General features: G+C 53.5%; 3 protein-coding genes and 1 long non-coding RNA gene across 4 annotated transcripts; 2 read left to right on the top strand and 2 right to left on the bottom strand.

Annotated features, from left to right (window-relative positions):
* The first annotated feature begins 47 nt into the window (after positions 1–47).
* On the top strand, positions 48–6,311 carry SELENOT (selenoprotein T). Its single transcript, XM_026798314.2, has 6 exons — positions 48–274; positions 1,431–1,541; positions 2,592–2,718; positions 3,973–4,060; positions 4,775–4,926; positions 5,589–6,311. Exons 1-5 carry the CDS (start codon positions 111–113, stop codon positions 4,897–4,899), a joined length of 615 nt encoding a protein of 204 aa, XP_026654115.1. The 5' UTR covers positions 48–110; the 3' UTR covers positions 4,900–4,926; positions 5,589–6,311.
* Positions 6,312–7,410: 1,099 nt separating this feature from the next.
* On the bottom strand, positions 7,411–12,696 carry ERICH6 (glutamate rich 6). Its single transcript, XM_074547597.1, has 8 exons — positions 12,391–12,696; positions 11,523–11,621; positions 11,290–11,447; positions 10,255–10,319; positions 8,997–9,487; positions 8,782–8,867; positions 8,286–8,438; positions 7,411–8,015 (listed from the first exon to the last, which is right to left on the bottom strand). The coding sequence occupies exons 1-8, from the start codon at positions 12,619–12,621 to the stop codon at positions 7,520–7,522; spliced, it is 1,779 nt and encodes a 592-aa protein (XP_074403698.1). The 5' UTR covers positions 12,622–12,696; the 3' UTR covers positions 7,411–7,519.
* A 7-nt stretch (positions 12,697–12,703) lies between these two features.
* LOC113460355 (uncharacterized) lies at positions 12,704–17,135 on the top strand. The gene is made up of 2 exons (XR_003382200.2): positions 12,704–13,668; positions 13,740–17,135. It is a non-coding gene; the product is annotated as an uncharacterized LOC113460355 (long non-coding RNA).
* SIAH2 (siah E3 ubiquitin protein ligase 2) lies at positions 15,123–18,632 on the bottom strand. The gene is made up of 2 exons (XM_074547607.1): positions 18,145–18,632; positions 15,123–17,466 (listed from the first exon to the last, which is right to left on the bottom strand). The coding sequence occupies exons 1-2, from the start codon at positions 18,517–18,519 to the stop codon at positions 16,909–16,911; spliced, it is 933 nt and encodes a 310-aa protein (XP_074403708.1). The 5' UTR covers positions 18,520–18,632; the 3' UTR covers positions 15,123–16,908.
* Positions 18,633–18,976: the final 344 nt, after the last annotated feature.

Here is an 18,976-nt window from a genome sequence, read left to right as displayed (position 1 = left end):
CCCGCCAGGGGGCGCCAGGGGGCGGGGCTCCGGCCATGGCCCCGCCCCGCCGCGCGCGTGACCTTGGCGAGGCGGCGCGCGCGCGGTGCCTCAGCAGCGGCGGCGGCGAGATGCGAGCGGCGGGGCTGCGGCGGCTGCTGCTGCTGCTGCTGCTGGCGGGGCTGGCGGCGGCACCGGGCGGCGGCGGCGCCGCGGCGGCGGAGCAGGGCGGGCTGCCGGCGAAGAAGCTGCGCATGGCCTACGCCACCGGGCCGCTGCTCAAGTTTCAGATCTGGTGAGGGGCGCCCGCCAAGATGGCGGCGGCCAAAATGGCGGCGTCCGCCGGGCCGTCGCTTTTCCCTGCCTCGTTCCTTTTTCTTCCCTTCTTTTCCCTAAGCGCTGCGGCGGCCTCGCTCGCTCTGATCCGCTCTGGAGCGGCCTCCCCCAGGGCCAGGGGCCGCCTCGCCCCAGGCGACCTGTCGGGGTGCCCGGCCTTGTTGGAGCGTGGGAGGCGGCACCGGGCCGCGGGCGGCGGCTCTTTCAGTGGGTCCCGCTCTACTGCCACCTGCCATAAAATCACGCTTTTCGGGCCCTTTAATGCCGTGTATGACGTTGTGCTGGTGCGGGACTAGCGTTTGGGAGGAACCGATGTCTTAGTAATGGCTGTAATTTACTGTGTTGGTGCAGTGCCCGTATTGCAGTCGGTGCGTTCGGGCACCTTTGCACCATTCCGACGGTGTTGCCGATGGTGTCACCAGCTCCGAGCAGGTTCAGGCAGCCCCGGAGCAGCACGGAGCCCGTTGGCAGGACGAAAAAAACTCCGCAGGCCCGGAGCACTCGTCACTCCGGTTCCCGGCCGTCGGGGTGCGCAGGGCCAGGGGGAGGCCGGAGCCGAGCCTGGGCGGGCCCTGCGGGTCCTCGAGGCACCGCAGAAGCGCTCAGCGGAAAGTGCCGCGTTCGGGGTCTTGGGCGGTTTACCGCAGTTTTATAGAGGCGGCTGCCGAAAGGCGAGGCAGAGGACAGCTCGTGAATATTTAATATTTAACTCCTGCAGTTCCCGTGTCGTGCTGACATAGAGATGGCGCTGGGAGAGACATTGCCTGTCTGGACAGTCCCAGAGAGGGATTCAGACGGCTCTATATGAAGACTTTTTCAGCACAGAGGAAGGGATTGCTTACACTGACTTCCTAAATTAATCGTAACTTAACAGATTTTTACAGGGAAAGCGAGTGATTTCATGCTTAAGTGGGTATTTCCAGAGCTCTGTGTCTGTGCTGGGATGTGGAGCAAATCAGTGTCACACCCAGGGCTTACCTGTTGGGGTTTGTGATGCGTAATTTCACTGCAGATGAAGTGTTCTCTGTGCCATAAAAAATGTGAGTTCTGTTTTAGCTTGGCGGGGTTCTGAGGAGGGTGAGTGGAGCTGAGGTGACCGTGCTGTCTGTGTTCAGTGTCTCCTGAGGCTACAGGCGGGTGTTTGAGGAGTACATGCGGGTCATCAGCCAGCGGTACCCAGACATCCGAATCGAAGGGGAGAACTACCTTCCTCAACCTATCTATAGGTGAGCGTGTGCCTCATGCTGTGTGCTTTCTGTCTGCTTTCCACTGCTAAACACATGCACTTACACTGAATACTGAAAATGTAAACTTGAGGGGATTTTCTACTGCGATTGCATACAGGGATGCTCGCGTGGTTTTCTTGTATGTGATTTTCTGCCTTCCAGGTAGCTGCCTTAGTTTCCCATACAAGTATCACTGTCAGTATATCTGTATGATGAGGCCTGTTATATCCAACCTAAAATAAATTACATAACTTGTTTTTGAAATAGTGAATTTTCCTAGCTTTTCTTCATGTTGTATCTGCACATAAATTCAATTTGTTGTTCAGGCTTATGCACTTAGTGACAAATGCCTGTAATGGGTTAAGGACACAGAGGAAGGGAAAGTTCAGTGTTAACATCTGAATCAGGGAGAGCTCACCTCAGGTTAGGGGCTGCCGGAGTGGCCTTTGCTGCAGCTGTGGGGGGAAAGCCCAAAGAAATTCAGAAGAAGGCAAAACAGTGTCATTCCTGTTACTTAAAGCAGTGTGCCCACGCTGGAGAGTGATGCCATAGTTACTGGGTGGCTCCTGGAGCGCTCGTTGGCCTGATTTCTGGCAGGGTTGTGGTGGTGGGAGGCTGCGGGGCGCAGTGCCTCCGCGTGGGCTGGCTCTGGGGAGTTGCACATCGCTGGGAAATGCTCCACAGGAAGGGTGCCCGTCAGTGTAATATGGAACAGCTTTAGAAACTGAATCTGTTATCCAGGCATAAAGGCAAAGTCCTATTTGAAGTCTGCTGAGGAGCAAAAGAATCTCTCTGTGGTTTACAGGAAGGTAGCTCTCTGGGGTGCTGTGCAGAAGCACGGCCTTATTGGAGGTGTTGTTATGTGTGTTGCTTTTTTGTTTTGTTGGTTTGACTTGGTTTGGGGTTTTTTTACAGTGAGATAAACCTTGGAAAGTTTTGTACTTCCCTGAAACATTTGATTGTACTGTCTCCTAGTGATGTGAATTACAGTTGTGTATGGTGAAGTAGGAACTGAACCTTTCAGTCACTGGTGTGTGTTGTCTCCAACAGGCACATAGCATCCTTCCTGTCTGTCTTCAAACTAGTATTAATTGGCTTAATCATCGTTGGCAAGGACCCATTTGCTTTCTTTGGCATGCAAGCTCCAAGCATCTGGCAGTGGGGCCAGGAAAACAAGGTAAAGGACATACTTCTTTTAATCTGAAAAAGCAGCTTCAAAGTTACTTCATGAGGGTGCACTCTGGGTCCCTCAGTTCTGACTGATTTACCTTTCATATGCTGCAGCCTTATGGTAGAATAATTCTTACCAATTGTGCTTTATGCTTTTGACAAAGCCAGATGTGCTTCTGTGATCTCTTTCCAAGCTGCTGCTACTGCAGAAGGGCAGCTGAGGTTAAAGTGCTGACAGAGACGATAAAAGAGTTCTTTATTTTTTAGGGCTCAAGAAGAACATTTCAAGCCAATGTTGTTGATGTTAAAATTACCATTTCCCTTCTCTGTTGTCTCATAATGGTTTTGCAGTTGATGCTTCCATCAGACTCCTGATAGATTAGGCAGCAATTAGAAGGGCGTTAGAGAAATGAAGTTGAAATGTTGTGGGTGTTTTTGGAGAGCAGACTGGCATGACATTGTGGGAGAATATTCCCATGCGTCAGTACTGATGATGCCAGTAGATTCAGAGTTTTGTACTCTGATTTAGAGTAACCTTGTTCCAGATTTATTCCACTAAACTAAACTAATTTACAGACCTTCATGCTGAGCTGCCCAGTGCCCTGGGTCTTTCACTGGCCAGTTTGCATGCCCAGAAGCTGTAATATTTCCATTTGAATTAAATGGGCCAACTGCGTGACTGGCTGGACTGGCTGCAGGGCGTGGCTGCTGTCCTGTGCCAGGTTCTGTGGTGTTGCAGTGACTTGTGTGAGTGTGCCTGTGAACTGGAAAAGGAAATTAGAGAGATGCTGGTGGTGAGGAGAAGCTGCACTGCTGAAGATGCTGTCCTTTCCTCCTTAGTCACCCATGCACAGAGAAAATTCCAGATGAAGACTTGGAGGTGTGCAGGAGGGTCCTATGCACGTGACTTGCCTTGCTCTGCTGTTTGTGGCTGGGCCCTTGGCTCTGTGATCTGGAGATTGCTGTGACAGTGACAGGCTGTGTCTGGGGACAGTGGAGTTCCCACGTCACACTGCCAGCCCCCTGCAGCTGCCTGTGCTGGGTCCAGAGGGGTGCAGAGGGCTGCGAGTTGGCTGGGGTGGGAGCTGGTTTGGTGCTTTTCTGGGGAAGGCAAGGTGCACTTTGTAAAAGGAGGAAGGGGAGGTGTCTGTAGATGGGAATATTCCTTGAGCAATGACAGAGGGAGTTGAGAGGCAGCTCTGGACAACAGCAGGTGTGCCTGACATGGCTGAGGTCTGTGTGGGTCTCTGTTCCCTTCCAGGTGTACGCCTGCATGATGGTCTTCTTCCTGAGCAACATGATTGAGAACCAGTGTATGTCCACCGGGGCTTTTGAAATCACTTTGAATGGTGAGCTGAGACTTTGTTTGAGGGGTGTCACATAACTCATGTGAGGGCTGTGGGGTGTGGAGAATGAGGCATGATGTCAATAAATTTATGTCCCAAATGTGCTATGTGGAAATTGCCATCCATTTGGATCTTCAGGTGTTGCCTATCAGAATAAATCATGAAAATCATAGGAGTCTTATAAAGCAATTTATACAGATGTCAGATATTCTAGAACAGGTCTGCAAAAACTTTCTCAGAGGGATATTTGGTGCCTTGAAATAACTGTGTTATATTCTTTCTTTGTGTGTGATGGGCATTAAATAAGAAACCATCAGCTAGGGGCATGTACTTTCCAATTAGATGCTTTTCCTGTCTGTTCTGCAGCATGCTTTGGAATCCTAAAGAATCCATTACTATTGCCGGATTATCAGTACTGATGGACAACAGTACTGATTTTTCAGGTAGAGGGGAATGTCAGTGGATATTCTGCACCTCTCCATCAATATGATGCACTTCTAAATGGAAGCATTAGACACTCTGCTCTCCTAGTTGGGCTAGGATTCAGCATAACCAGAGGTTGGAAGCATTGTTGATTCAGATGCTTTCCTCAACATAGATCAGTACCAGCTCAGACAGTTTCCTGGAGCTTTTCAATTCCATGTTTACAGCAGCTCTGCCTGTTTTCTGATGCTCCCAGTGTAACAGTGCTTCTCTCCCGTGTGTGTTCTGCACTAGATGTCCCAGTGTGGTCTAAGCTGGAGTCTGGCCACCTCCCCTCCATGCAGCAGCTTGTACAGATCCTTGATAACGAGATGAAGCTCAATGTGCACATGGAGTCAATGCCCCATCATCGATCATAGCCCCATCGATCAGCACTGAAACTTCCCGTAAGTCTCCTCCAGTCTCCTCCAGTGTGTTTGCCCACATAAGACGGGCACACTGGAGATTGGATTTTAGGATTGTGTGTTTGTTCAGTTAAATGTTTACCTGGAGAACCAGCTCCCATGATGTTAAACTGCCACATGTGGTGTCACAGAGGCTGTTTGGGTGGGAGGTTTTGGGATGTGGCTCATTCTACCTGTCTCAGAGCAGGAAGCTGGCATTCAATGAGGCAGGAGAATGTGTGTTACTACAGGCAGAAAGCCTAATATCAGTGAAACTGTGGTGCAGGCCTAATGTCAGTGAAACTGCTTTGTGCATTACAATAGCCTCTGTCCTGGGGGTTAGGGTCTCCCTGGCTTTTAAACCAGTTGAATTCCAGAGCCTTGGGGAACAGGATGCTGTCTATTCCTTGCTTAACCCTGGAGAGCAGAACAGTGTCATGCTCTGGTGTCCTGCCCTGTTCCTCTGCAAAAGCTGCACAGCTTTTGGCAGTGTGGAGTTCACATCCTGTAGGTACTTATGGCCAAGCACTTGCACGTCCCTGTGTCACCTGTGGCTTTCAAAACGCATGGCTTACGATTGCCCATCGTGGGGCTGGCTCAGTGCAGGTGTGCTGCTGTGCTGCAGGCTCTGGCGGCAGGACTGTAACCCAGGTGTCTCTCCACAGGCATTGGGTGGTGGTTCCCGGGCCGCGTGGCGCAGACCCATGAAGGCCTGCACTGAAGACAGCTGCTGTTGGTGCAGGCTGGATGCCTCTCCTGCAGCCACGTTGTGCCTCCTGGACAAACACTCAATGAGCCCTGTTTCAGTGCTGGCCAGTCCACACTGCACAGCCACGAGTGCAATAATACTGTATAGTTTTTTTAAGACTTCATTCGACCAGTTCATAGATCAGCAATGCAGGCATTACTAATGGTAACTTATTTTATATTCATGTTTCACACTATGGCAGATTGAGTTGATACCTAATTTTTCCTTGGAAAAAGAGAAGTTTGTTTAATCTGTTGTATTTTATATGAATTTATGTTCTTTTTGTAGTTTAAAATGAAGTTATAGGAGTGTCTGATATTGTCCTAAACTGTTGAGTAATTGATAGCTGTCTATCAAATCTCTTTAATGTGGTTAAAACAGGTTTGTATATTTTTCAAAATCTATGGCAGAGTCGAACAGTGCATTATATACTGAATTATATAAGCAAAATTATATGCAGAATTGTTACATCACTTGGTGACTTCAGTGAAAATTAAGATCAGCTGCTCTTTAATCATGTGGACCAGCTCCAGCAGTTCTTCCTTGGCCATTTGAGAGATGAGCTGGGCCATCCTGCTGTCCTGAACAGAACCCAAGAACATTAATTGAAATAAAGAGTTCCCATTTCCTGTGTGAAGTACCTTGTTTGTCACCGATGGACATTCTTGGAACTGCAATGGAAAAACTGCATAAAAAGCCAACTTTCCAAAGTTACTGACCTTGTATTTGTCATGTGTAAGCCCATAAGAACCTCCAGTGTGGGGAGGGGCACATGGGACATGGTCTTATCCTTCAGGCACCTGCCACAGTTCAGCCGTGGCCTCCCTGAGGGAAGCTGGCCAGGTGAACCCCTGGTTTCAAAGGCAGCTCTGAGAGGCTGACTGCGGCACCATGAGCCTCTGAACACCCACTGACAGCTCTGTGTTTGCAGTGCTTGACCCAGAGCCCATCCCAGGCTGCAGCTGGTGCTCCCTGGGCCAAGCACAGGTGATTGCCTTGGGCACTCTGAGGGCATTTGTCGCTCTCTGCGCAGGGAACCACCTTGCCTTGCACCTGCAGCTGGCTGAGCTGCCGTGGGCACCAGGAACACCTGGGGCTTCCTGCTGATGCCACCTTCTTGTCAGGAGCGGCAGAGCAGTACCCGTGTAGCTGTGCCCTTGTGCCTTCCCGAGGGCTGAGGCGAGTGCTCAGCTGGGGCTGCAGACAGAAGGGAGCGTGCTCAGGAGCAGTGCACTGAGCAAGGCCCTCCCGTGCCTCCATGACCAAGGTGCTGTCACTGTGGGCTGGTACCGCCTGCCCTGAGCAAGACCCATTTGGGGCTGTGTGGATCAGCCCTGGACTGCCCTTTGCTCTGCACCAGGGCAGGCAGGGCTGGAGGAGAAACCTTGCTGAGCACATGCAGGTGCCACTGTCAGGGACACCTTACACTACACACACACTGGTCAGAACTGCTGGGCATTTACTATCGCCTTGATGGAGTTGGCCAGCTCATCACTTATGTCAGCAGTCACGCAGAGCTCCAGGATCTTCACAGCCTGGCTGATGAGGTACATGGGAGGCTGCATTTTGTTCCACTGCTCACTGGAGGGGAAGGTGAGGCATCCCCGCATCCTGTCGAAGAGCTGCAGGATCTTCACGCGGAAGGCGAGCAGCAGCAGCTCATCCTCACCCAGCCGGGCTGGAGGAGGCAGCTGGCTGTCAGTGCTGACCTGCAGAACAGAGGACACGTGTCAGCAGAGCCACCCGAGCTGGGCACCAGCACGGGGCTTCTGTCTCCAGCAGACAAACCTGCCCCCGGGACAGGAGCCTGTGGAGGAAAGGAGCTGCTGTGCACCCTGCCCGCATGGATCATAGAGCCAGGGGGACCTTGGGGATGTTGCCAGGCATCTGCCTGGGAGTGGAGTCCCACACTGTGGCCCCTTGCAGAGAGCTGGGGCTGGCAAGTGTCCCATCTCCGTAGGAGTGGCAGGAATATGTGCATCTCCACAGCTTTCTTTTTGGGGATGGAGCATGGGACAACATAGGGAGCATCCGCCACAGGATAAGCACAGAGGGAGGGGAGCTTCCCCGGCTGCGCCGCTCCCGCTGTGGGGAGTGGCTCAGCACAGGAACAATTACCTGCACTTTGGTTCCCATGTTGAGTTTTGCTTGTCGCCCCATGGCGAGGAAGGAGACGAAGATCTTGTCCTGGGCCAGGATCCTGACCCCCACGTAGTGGTTCAGTGAGATGAAAATGGGGCTCAGTGGGACCTGGGGCTCTGGTAACAAGTTTGGCCACATCCACCTTCTTACCCTGTTGCCTGCTTGGTCCAAATACTGCCCACCCTGCATACTCATATTTATCCTAAAGAAAGGGAAATGGAAGCTCTGAACCCTGTAAGCTCTTGTGGCAGAAGGTCTCTTATTCCTCTGAGGGATGGGACAGAGGCACAGCAGGGGCAGGGTCTGTTCCCCAGCTCTCAAGGCACAGCTGGGTGGCCTTGCTGCTCTGGGGGCACCTGAAGCAGGGCCTATGAGCTGCTGAATTTGTCTATTTTTGGATACTGTTAAAAATAGCCTTTATGGCCTTTGGGATGTCAATGCACAGAGGAGACAGCAAAGCTGCTGAACGCACCACTCATCTCCGGAAGGGTAATAGCATGTGCTCCTGCCATCAGACTGAAACAGTGCTCGGATTTTGGCTGTCCTTGGCTCGTCTTCCTGTACTATGCACATCAGCTGGTCTGTGGCTTGTGCAATGATGATGGCCAGGTTTCCAGATGGATAGCTGCTGCTAGGTAAGGTGTTTGTAACCCCCTGCTTTGCTTGGTTGATCTGTTATTACACACTAAATACTTCTGGGTACTACTTTGGAGTGTAAAAACTGATATATTACCCAGAGCACGGTGTTAAAAGTGTGCTGCTTCATTGGGCTGGGTCTTGGAAGCTAGTGCTCATTGGAGCTGGCTGTTCTTTGAAACCTCAGCCCGGGAGCTGTGTCAAGTTTCACTGCTGCTGCTCCTCAGAGCAAGTGGGATCGATGAGCTGGGTTGTAATAAAGCGGACTGGGACACACTTAAATTAGCAACAGCCCTGGACTAAGGCAGGCAAGTGAACCCTGTAAAGGATACAATAACTGCGATGTTCCGTCTGGGAGCATGGTAAGGAATTTCTTTCCATTTTTGTAGTACTTCTGCACCAGTTTACCCTTCCCCACCTAAGATTGGAAGGATAAAACGGATGAGAGCAGTCTGGCACAGCTGCCCTGTGAAAATGGGCACTGCCAGGCTCTGCCAGCGCTGACATGCCCAAGGTGCTCCCGTCGCTATCGGCCGCAGGTACCTGCCTTCTTCCCCAGCAGACTGAATTCGTAGCAGAGGATGCTGCGGGACACGGGCTTCTTGTCGTGCTTGCGCTCTTTCTTGGACTCACGCTCCTCTTCGGGCTGGGACTTGGGCTCGTTCTCCAGCTCGGGCTCATTCTCCAGCTCGGGCTCCTCCTCAGGCCAAAGCTCCAGCTCAGACTCCTCCTCGGGCTGGGGCTCTTCCTCAAGCTCCTCCTCGGGCCGGGGTTCCAGTTCAGGTTTCTCCTTAGGCTGAGATTCCAGTTCAGACTCCTCCTTGGGCTGGGATTCTAGTTCAGGCTTCTCGTCGTCGGGCCAGGGCTCGAGTTCGAGCTTGTGCTTCTCCTTGGACCAGGGCTCAGGTTCGAGCTTGTGCTTCTCCTTGGCCCAGGGCTCGTGCTTGGCTGCGCTTGCAGGACGCGCTGGTGTCCTGCCTTTGGGGGATGTGCGTTCCTGGGAAGACTTGTAGGAAGCGGCTCCAGCTTGCTGTAACCCTGCAGAGCACGGGAGGGCCTCTGTGCAGCAGAGGGTCGGCAGCGCCCACCGCGGGGCTGCCCGGCACCGCTGCTCTGACTGGGCAGTGGGAGTTCCTGGCTGAAACACTCCCTCTGACACTCTGTCTATTTCCCAACAAGGGCAGTCCAAAGTGCTCAGCTATTTCAGAGCACAGGATTATGATAAAAGAGAGCATTTTTTTCAATTACATATATACACACATTTGTGTAAAGAGCAACTTTTTGGGATAACATTTGGCTCCACACACTGGAACCGACCATTTGAGATCCCAGTGCTGCAGAAGCCTCACTGCCCTGCCATTCTCTCTGAAAACATGCCCATATTGAAAATCTGGTTCACCTGTCAAAACTCCTCTATCCAAAGGCTGCTCAGTCATCTACAGTCTGGGCTAGGAATTGGTGGAATAACCAACCACCTGATCAGGCAAAATATGGGCAAGACTCATTTTGGCAGTTCCTATTTCCTAAGGGCTTGGCTTTGCCAGCTTAGCCTCTCAGGTCAGGTTCTGTGCATCTCAGCTGGAAACATCACAGATACATACTGAAAATCATGACAAACTCTGTGCAAAGATGTGCCTCCTCTTGCGCTCATGTATGAGGGATGATTTGTATCTAATTTACTGAGATTGCATGTCTGACAATGAATGAACATGTCGCTGTATAAAATCCCCCAGTTGGAAACCAGCAATTCCACTGAATGCACTGTTGAGATAAATAGACAAATCCATAAGGAAATACCAGCTCACCTTTAGTGGCACTCAGCCTTAAAGACTGGTCAGCCAACTCTCTAGCCAGGTGTCTCTTCTGCTGCCTGGAAAATAGAAGTGTTGTTGACACCTCACGTATCATGTTTAGAAAGCTGCAAGTAGTGGATACCCCTGCTTTAGGAACACAATTTCTGAATCTGTTTTTCTCCCTGCTCACAATTCCAAGTAATAAGCAGCAGAATGTCACCAAAATACTCATACCCAACAGAAAGGAATTGTGCCCACACAGATTCCAGTGAACAGACTGCCACTGCAGTGAAGGAAGGAGAGCTGAATATTGTAATGGGGTTTGGATCAGTATTTCATGTGAAAGAGAAGGACATATGCCACAAGATCAAGAAAACAGCTCATCTCCAAGAATATTTTCACTATTGTGTAGCTTCCTATGAATCTGACAGTGGCTTGGTGTGTGCTCTGTACATAGTAGGAGGCACTTGCACCCTCAGACTGTGAAGGATTTTTGAGGAGACCAACAGCTTACTTCCAGGTGTACTGGTTTAGTTTTCCTTTTCCTTTAGGGAAAAGGAAAACTAAACTAGTACACCTGTGGCTTAGACTTTCCCTGGAGTCTTAAACTCTTGCACAAGCTTTGGGTCTCCTGCTAAACAGCCTGAGAACTTGCAGAGTTCTTGTGTGTGACTCTGGAAACTGTAATCCAAACACAGTTTATAGATCAAAACAGAAATACAAACACCAGCTTTATTTCAGTGCCAGAGGTAGAAGCTACACCCAAATACTGTCCCTTCCCACAGCTGTGGGTTTTTTGGCTCTACCTGTCACTAGATAGTTCATCTGTTAGGATTGGAATTAACATTTCACTCAGCACATGCCTTGCCACCTCCTTGTGCAGCCTGGCAATAGAGGAGCCAGGAGGGACCAGAGAGAATCAGGACTGGTGCCTAAAGCAAAGGTTTCTCTTCTTTCGTTCCTCTCCCTGCGGTTTCTTATCGCTCCTTTTCCCCTCAAACTCCCTGTTGTTCATTACACAGACCTGATCCCCAGTCCTCCCAGTACCTCTGGCTGTCTTGCTCCTTTGACAGCAGCAGGTTGGCTTCAGAGCTGAGGGATTCCTGGGTGCTGACAGCTCTGGGAAGGCTGCTGGCATCCTCGAGCTTCTTCTTCTCCTTCATGATGAACTCATAGAGCTCCCGGCTGCGCTTGCAGCAGAATTTCTAGAGGGGAGAGAGCAGAGCCGTGAGCGTGGCTGTTCCACAGCAAACCCCTGCTCACCCTCCCTGCCAGCTTACGTCCTCCTGGTCCTCGGAGAGAGGCACATCCTGGGAGAAGGGGAACGGCCTCAGCAGGTTGCCACAGTACTCGCAGGTTGGCTCAGCATCCTCCTCTGCCTGCAGCGATGGCGAAAGGATGAGGGGCACCAGCCCCCAGATCCCCGGTTAGCACGGTGAAAATGCAACACATGTGACAAAGCACCTAAGGGCACTCACAACAGATCCACGTCTGGGATATCCTGGAATGACTCAAAACATTAGGTTCAGGAAACCACCAAAGAGAATAGCAGATGTGTTGTAAATAAATCAATAAATGCCCCCAAACAAAGGGAATGATTGGTATTTGTGAGTTCTGTTCCTTCCCAGGGAAGCTGAGAGCACAGAACACTGGAGCTGAGGATTTGAGTGCATTACAGAGAGAAAAACTCCAATTGTGGGAGTTTCTGAGGAAGCACCAGCAGACTTGGTGATACAGAACTGGTCACATCTGACCAGATGCAAACCAGGCTGACAGGAGGGTGTGCTTTGAGGATGAGTACTGATGGCCTGAAACAAAATTGCTCCCCACCTTATGCCTTGAGTTAACTCTTGGGTAACTTTGCTCTGCTACGGGGAACTCTGTGCCCTGCTTGTATTAGGTGGCTGTATCTATTTATATACATTTTTTGTCTGATTTAGACAAAATATTCTGCTGGGAAATTCTCAACAGAGGATGCAGCGGGGGTGGGTGCATAGCCTCTTGCTGCCCAGGCTGTTTCAACAGCCTCGCAGAAGAAAAACCTGTCATGAAGGGGCTCCTTTGCGGGCTCGGCAAAGGGCGTTGGTTCCCTGTTTTCCACGTGGAACCGTGTGCATGAAGCAGCGGGGAGCGCCCACCCCAACTGACCTCGTGGTGTACGTTTGCCTCCGAGGACTCGGGTCTGTAGGCCAGGAGGGTGGGCAGGACCGTCGGGGGAGGGGTCGGCTGCGGGCCGGCCGGGGGTGTCCCGGGGGGTGTCTCGCACTGCGGCTCTGCCAGGGGCTCTGCGCCCTCCTCGGGGGCCGGGGGCCAGCGGGGCCCGCCCGCCGCATCGTCCGCCCCTCCGCGGGGCTCCGCGGCCCGGCCCGGCCCGTCCATGCCCGGCCCGCTGCGCCGCCGTCTCCAGGGCGACGCCGGGGGCGCGGGGCACGCCGGGACCGCGCGGGGCGGCCCCGCCCCAGCCCCGGCCCCGGCCCCGGCTCCAGCTCCGGCCCCGGCCCCGGCTCCGCCCGGTACCCGGCTCTGGCCGGGCCGCCGCTGTCCCGGGGCGCTGCTCCTCCGGGCGGCAGCTGCGGCTGCTCCGTTCCCCGTGCCAGCCTCGGCGGGGCTGCGGGCTCTGTGCCGGCCCCACTGTCCGGGGCCCACGGCCGGGAGCGGAGCCGGGGCGGCTCTCACGGGGCAGCCGGAGGCGCCCGGGCTGTGCGGGGCTGCGGGGGCCCGTGGTGCTGGCGGGGGCCCGTGGTGCTGGCGGGGGCCCGTGGTGCTGGCGGGGGCCCGAGCCGCCGCGCTCGGTCCTGGTGCCGCCGTCCCGGCGCTCCGCGCCTGCCGAGCCCCGGCGCAGCTGGGAGCCGGACTGGGGGTGACAGGCGCTATTACCAAACCCGGCGTGACTGCCTGTTCGGACACGACCTGTCTGCACCTGGAACACCTGCCCGAGTGGATTCCTTACACCTGTGTCACACGCTTGTCACACATCTTCCCGATCTCTCCCGTAGGACTTGGCTCTGTCGAACCTCTCCAAGGAATCTGCACATACAGCTCGGAGAATAAAAGAGAGAAAACCGTCTTGCACAAACCCAGCCAGGTTTGGATTCCCCTCGGGAGAGCAGGTGTGTGCTACCTTACCTGTGCTGTCGGTAAGAATTCGCAATGCCTTACTAGCACGTGAGTTCCACAACGGAGAAGTCAGTTTCACGTACTTTTCAGACAGCAAGAGCACGTTGAGGTGCAGCCAGTGTCGAGAACTCCCCATAGCACTGCGACATCACTTCCATGGTCCCGACAGCAGAGGGCCGGCAGCACGGCCGGGGCAGGCCCTCGAGGTGAGCTGTGCTCGCTCTAAACCCATCAGTCCCTGGACAGGCGCATTTTAATTTCTGTCTGAAGTGGAAATAGTTTCTAGGGAGAACTCTAGATCCACAGCAGGTGCTCCTGGTGGGCTGGAGAGCAGCCAAGGGGCTGCAGGGCACCTGGCTGGGGCTCTGCCCGGCATGCAGGTCTGTCTGCTGCCAGTTCTGTCAGGATGTGCTTCACCCTCCCTTTCAAGTCTGAGGGCTTGAGAGGGGTCAGCTCTGTTCAGAGAACCAGGCAGGCCTCAATAACCTCAATGTCTTGGGGAACTTTCACTTGGCAAGTTGTATCAGCTGCCTTGGGAAGAAAACCTGAAACCTGAGGGAATCCTGAAATGAATGTCACTTGTCTGCTCAATGACCTGAACTGGAAACACCTCCCTTCTTGGCAGTGCAGCTGAGGTATTCCTTATCCCAAACTCAATTTCAGTCAGAAAAGACACAAGGTGATGGGTTTATTTTGTATGGGTTTTTTTGAAGTGAAATCTAACAAGAGTTTGCCACTTCTTCAGAACTGAGTGGTCTGGACAGACCTAATGATAACATGTGTTAACTTATCTAATGTGGATTATAGGGTAACACTGGAGTAATTAATCCTGCTGTATTCAAAGACACACTCCGGAATTCTGCTTTATGCAAAAATCCTCTTATGTCCCAGCTGTCAGTAAGAAAGCTACCTTCCGCTACAAGTTTTGCTGAATTACAGAAAAGTTAATCAAATCCTTAGGAATTCTCGCTTGATGAATCCTGATGAAAGCAGAGGTGGTAACAGGTGTTGGAACCACGGCATGACTTTGATCCTGCTTATGCAGGAGGCAATTAGTTCACCAGGCCAGAGTTCTGCCAGAGCACAGTGTGAGACCAGGTGTAGAATCTTTAACTGTTGGTGTTCAGTGCCTAGAGAGTAAATCCTTGGGAGGTTTTTTCCATAGCTACTTGCAAGTTCTTGCAGCCAGACTGAGCTTCCCTTCACTGAGGCTGAACTTGTTCTTGTGCACTTTTCGAGGGCTGGTGATGGCTGCTATGGGCTTGGACACACAGCTCTCCCAGGAGGAACAGTCAGGACTGGTTTTCCTCGTTTGTATGTATTTATTCACACCGAGTCTCACCCTTTCCCTGCCATTTTCCACTCCTGTGAGCCTTCCCCTGGCAGTGTCACCCCGTGGCTCACTGCCTGCTCCAAAGGGCACACACAGGGACGAGGTTTGGCACGGCCTACGGGAGCTGCGGTTTGCTGTCAGTGATTCAAGCACAACGACCCCATGGCAGAGCTGGGAGCTGCAGGCAGTTCGCTGTGGTGCCAGCACGGTGGCAGGGAGGTGGCAGGGGCAAGGACCCCTCCAGGAGAGCCAGCCCATGCCAGGGGGTGCCAGCTGACCCAGCACGGCCGAGCCCGCGGCGTAACCGTGGAGCAGCTGCCGCGCACTCGCGGGTTAGCACAGCTCCTCAGCGCGGGTCTTGCAAAATATTTATTGCAAAATAAAAGAAACATGGCAACAAAACTTAAATACCAAATGACAAGACACTGGCCATAAAGCTCTTGCTATATTATGAATCTTTTACAATAATCAATAGTAGAATGTGTCCCAGGGCAGCTGCACGTGGACAACCCTGTGTCTCTGGCTCCATCCATCTGCAGTCTGAGGGACTTGTGCCTCCTGCTTGCACCTGTACCTGGCCTGATCCCCCTAAAGCAGACAGGAGCCAGCAATTCCATGTGAAATGTACCATGCCATACCCCAGCCCCTTCTCTCCTTTTTCCTGTTGAAGCTACCACCACAGCTGACCCAGTGCCCTTCCCTTCCGCAAGGTAGCAGGGAATGGAGAAACATTGCTGATGTACCTACTGTTCCCCCCACAGCTTCTCCTGTGAGAGGTTCCTTGGATTTCTTTCCTTTCTCACCTATCAGGAAAGGACAGGCAGCCAAGGAGGATTGTGAGCAGCCAGGGATCAGGTTAGGAATGCTAAAGCCTGAAAGAATTAAATCTGGCCAGGGGCATCAAGGGCAGCAAGCAAAGCAACCTCTATAGGTACACGGGTGATAAAAGGAAGACTCGGGAGAACGTGGACCCTCTAAGGAAGGAATGGGAGCCCCAGTTCCCTGGGACTGGGAAGGCTGGCGAGGGCTGAGGTACTCAGCCATGTTTCTGACTCAGCCTTCGTGGCAAGCTGCGCCAGCCACTCTGCCCAAGTCACAGGAGGCAAAGGCAGAGAGAGGGAGAACAAAGAACTGCCCGCAGCAGGGGAGGATCGGGGTCGGGGAGGTCGAAGGTACCTGAAGGTGCACAAGTCCATGGGACCTAATGAGATGCACCTGCAGGTTCAGAGGGACTGGTGGAGGAAGTGGCTTGGCCACCATCATCCATCGTGTTTGAGAAGTTGAGGCAGTCCAGAGGAGTTCCCGCTGACTTTGAAAGGGGAAACATAACCCTCTTTTGTTAGAAAGAGGAAAAAGGAAGATCCAGAGCTACAGGTGGTTAGGTCTCACCTCAGTGCCTGGAAAGAGACTGGAGCAGATCCTCCTGGAAGCTATGCTAAGGCACATGGAAAACAAGGAGGTGATTGGTGATAGCCAACGTGGCCTCACTAAGGGTAAATCATGAGAACTTAGAGCTCCTTCCAGTGCCTAAAGGTGCTACAAGAGAGCTGGAGAGGGACTTTGGACAAGGCCCTGGAGTGACAGACAAGGGGGACTGGCTTCCCACTGCCAGCGGATAGGGCGAGATGGGGTATTGGGAAGGAATTGTTCCCTGGCAGGGTGGGCAGGCCCTGGCACAGGGTGCCCAGAGCAGCTGGGGCTGCCCCTGGATCCCTGGCAGTGCCCAAGGCCAGGCTGGACAGGGCTTGGAGCAGCCTGGGACAGTGGAAGGTGTCCCTGCCCATGACAGGGGGATTGGAACAGATGATAGTCTCTTCCAAACCAAACCCTCTTGTGATACTAAAGCCTTTCCTTAAAGCTCACCAGCATCAGAGGGAGTCTGTACTGCTGATGAAAAGGCTTATAGGTGTGCTCCAAACTGGAGCCTCTTAAGCCATATATCCAATGGAAGCACTCTTCACATAAAATATAATTAAATTATAAAAGGTAACTGTGTGTGTAATCTTCCTAAGGCACCCAAGAATTTTAAAAGACCTTGTCCTGATCACATTACTTACAGCACACTCTTGTTCCTCTTCTGCCCAAAGTTGCAACCGTTGGCTAGTCAGAAACCTTAGCATACAAGATGACACAGTTGAACAGCGTAAAAAACAGGAACCAAAACCAAACCCCAGTGAAGCACTACATCCAGCCAGCTCGAGTCTGCCAGCAATGCATCACGGGCAACACATAGAAATGGTCACGTTGATGCCGAGGTTTCCGTTGTCAGCAAAGAGGTGTGCAGTGGCCGTATCAAAAACGAGGCAGTTGCTGTTGCGGATGGCCACGAGCACGCCGTCGTGGATGGAGCAGGGAGACGCCTCCCAGGTCAGCCGGTGGCAGCTGCCGTGCAGCTCCAGTCTGTACTGAAAGTTCTCTGCCTGCTTGCGGGTGCCAATGAGCAGCACGGTGGCAAAAAACTGCTGGTGACCTTCACACTTCTCCTGTTTCTTCAGCACCAGCATGAAGTGGTGACCAAAGCACGACTGCATCATCACCCAGTCCACTGCCCCTGGCAGGTTAATGTCTGTGGCAAGGAAAATGATGTCTTCTCCCTGAAGGGTGGTAATGCTTTTGTGGGCATGCATGAGGTGGGACATCACGGCTTCCAAGGATCCCTCCCAGTCACAGGAGGTACCGGGGCACGGGCAGGAGTAGGGACGGTACTCACAGATGGCTTCATGTTTTGGCTTTTCTGTGTGGTGGAGGGTCAGGGAGCAGCCTGTTGTGGCATACTGGAAAGAGACCAAACACAAGCCGTCAGGAAAGGCACCAGCACTGGAAGGCGCTGCTCCCACCCGTCAGCTGCAAACACAGGTGATCAACCAGAGCTCCTGTGCTCATTGCAAATATTACATTACTTGTACGGAGCCCTGGATTCAAGCTGAGCTTTACTTAGTTTTTGTTTCCACTTAAAATGGATTCTTCTTGTCTTTTGTGGTTGTTTTTTTCTAATGCAAGCACTTAGATAAAATGGGCTGTATGGCTGAGTTGTACTTAGATCTGCTGCTGCAGTTAGATCTGATCCGTCCAGATCACCTGGAGAGGTCCTGGCTTGGATATTCCTTTTCTTTAAAAAGAACAGAGGATTCTAGTTTCAACAACTGGGGTGGTGGGTGAGTGTCCTCTGCAGGGGGGTGTGGGTGGTGGTCTGGGGATATGGATGTGGGGGTGATGGCTGGGGGCTTCCAGCAGGAGCGCAGGGATGGGGGTGATGGCTGGGAGTTTTCCGCAGGAGTGCAGGGATGGGGGTGATGGCTGGGAGTTTTCAGCAGGGGTGCAGAGATCGGGGTGATGCTTGAGGTTTTTCGGCAGGGATGCAGGGATCGGGGTGATGGCTGGGGGATTTCGGCAGGGATGCAGGGATCGGGGGTGGTCCGGGCCCGTCCCCTTACCCAGCCGCTCATCCTTACCTTGCACGGGAAGAGGACAGCCGAGGCCACCTTCTCCATGGCCAGGTTCCTGATGTTGGGGGTGAGGGAGCCCCGGCAGGTGGGACAGAGGCTCAGCTGCTGCCGGCATTGCTTGCACACCAGGTGCCCGGCCTGGCACTGCAGGATGGGCGGCAGGACATAGTCGAAGCAGATGGGGCACTCGAAGAGCGAGGTCAGCTCCTGCTGCTGCTGCTGCTGTTGCTGCTGCTGGGGTGGAGGAAGAGGAGGAGGAGGGGGAGGCGGCGGAGAAGCCCCGCCGGTCCCCGGCAGAACGGCGGCGGGGGACGGGGCGTGCTGCTGCTGCTTTCCGCAAGGCTTGCTAGGGCCGGGGCCGGCGGAGGACGGGCGGCTCATCGCGCCTCGCCACCGCCGCCACCATCGGGCCGCGCTGGGGACGGGGCGGAGGCGGCGGCTCAGGAGGAGGAGGAGGAGGAGGAGGAGGAGGAGGAGGAGGAGGAGGATGGACGGGGCGGCGCTGGGTGAGCGGCGGCTGCGCGCGGCCCCCGCCCCGCTCCCGGCGTGCCCCGCGCGGGCCCGCCCAGGACTGCCGGCGCTGCGCGGGAGCGTCTCCTCTGCGGCACCGTGTCCCTTTACCGACACCGTGTGCCTATACCGGCACCGTGTCTCTTTACCGGCACCGTGTCCCTTTACCGGCGCCGTGTGCCTATACCGGCACCCTGTCCCCTCAGCGGCACCGTGTGCCTATACCGGCACCGTGTGCCTATACCGGCACCGCGTCCTGTCAGCCCCTCAGCGGCACCGTGTCCCCTCAGAGGCACCGTGTCCCTTTACTGGCACCGTGTCCCTTTAC

This window comes from Zonotrichia albicollis, chromosome 9, assembly GCF_047830755.1.
Source record: "Zonotrichia albicollis isolate bZonAlb1 chromosome 9, bZonAlb1.hap1, whole genome shotgun sequence".
NCBI lineage: Eukaryota > Metazoa > Chordata > Aves > Passeriformes > Passerellidae > Zonotrichia > Zonotrichia albicollis.
This window is presented reverse-complemented; position numbering and strand designations above follow the sequence as displayed.

Excerpts from the sequence above, each read along its gene's own strand:
- ERICH6 (XM_074547597.1), bottom strand. The coding sequence starts at position 12,621 with ATGGACGGGCCGGGCCGGGCCGCGGAGCCCCGCGGAGGGGCGGACGAT. Across the intron at positions 11,448-11,522 it reads TCTCCGAGGACCAGGAGGAC|AAATTCTGCTGCAAGCGCAG; the intron begins GTAAGCTGGCAG and ends TCTCCCCTCTAG. Across the intron at positions 8,439-8,781 it reads GACGGAACATCGCAGTTATT|CTATCCATCTGGAAACCTGG; the intron begins GTATCCTTTACA and ends ACCTAGCAGCAG.
- SIAH2 (XM_074547607.1), bottom strand. The coding sequence starts at position 18,519 with ATGAGCCGCCCGTCCTCCGCCGGCCCCGGCCCTAGCAAGCCTTGCGGA. Across the intron at positions 17,467-18,144 it reads CTGTCCTCTTCCCGTGCAAG|TATGCCACAACAGGCTGCTC; the intron begins GTAAGGATGAGC and ends GTCTCTTTCCAG.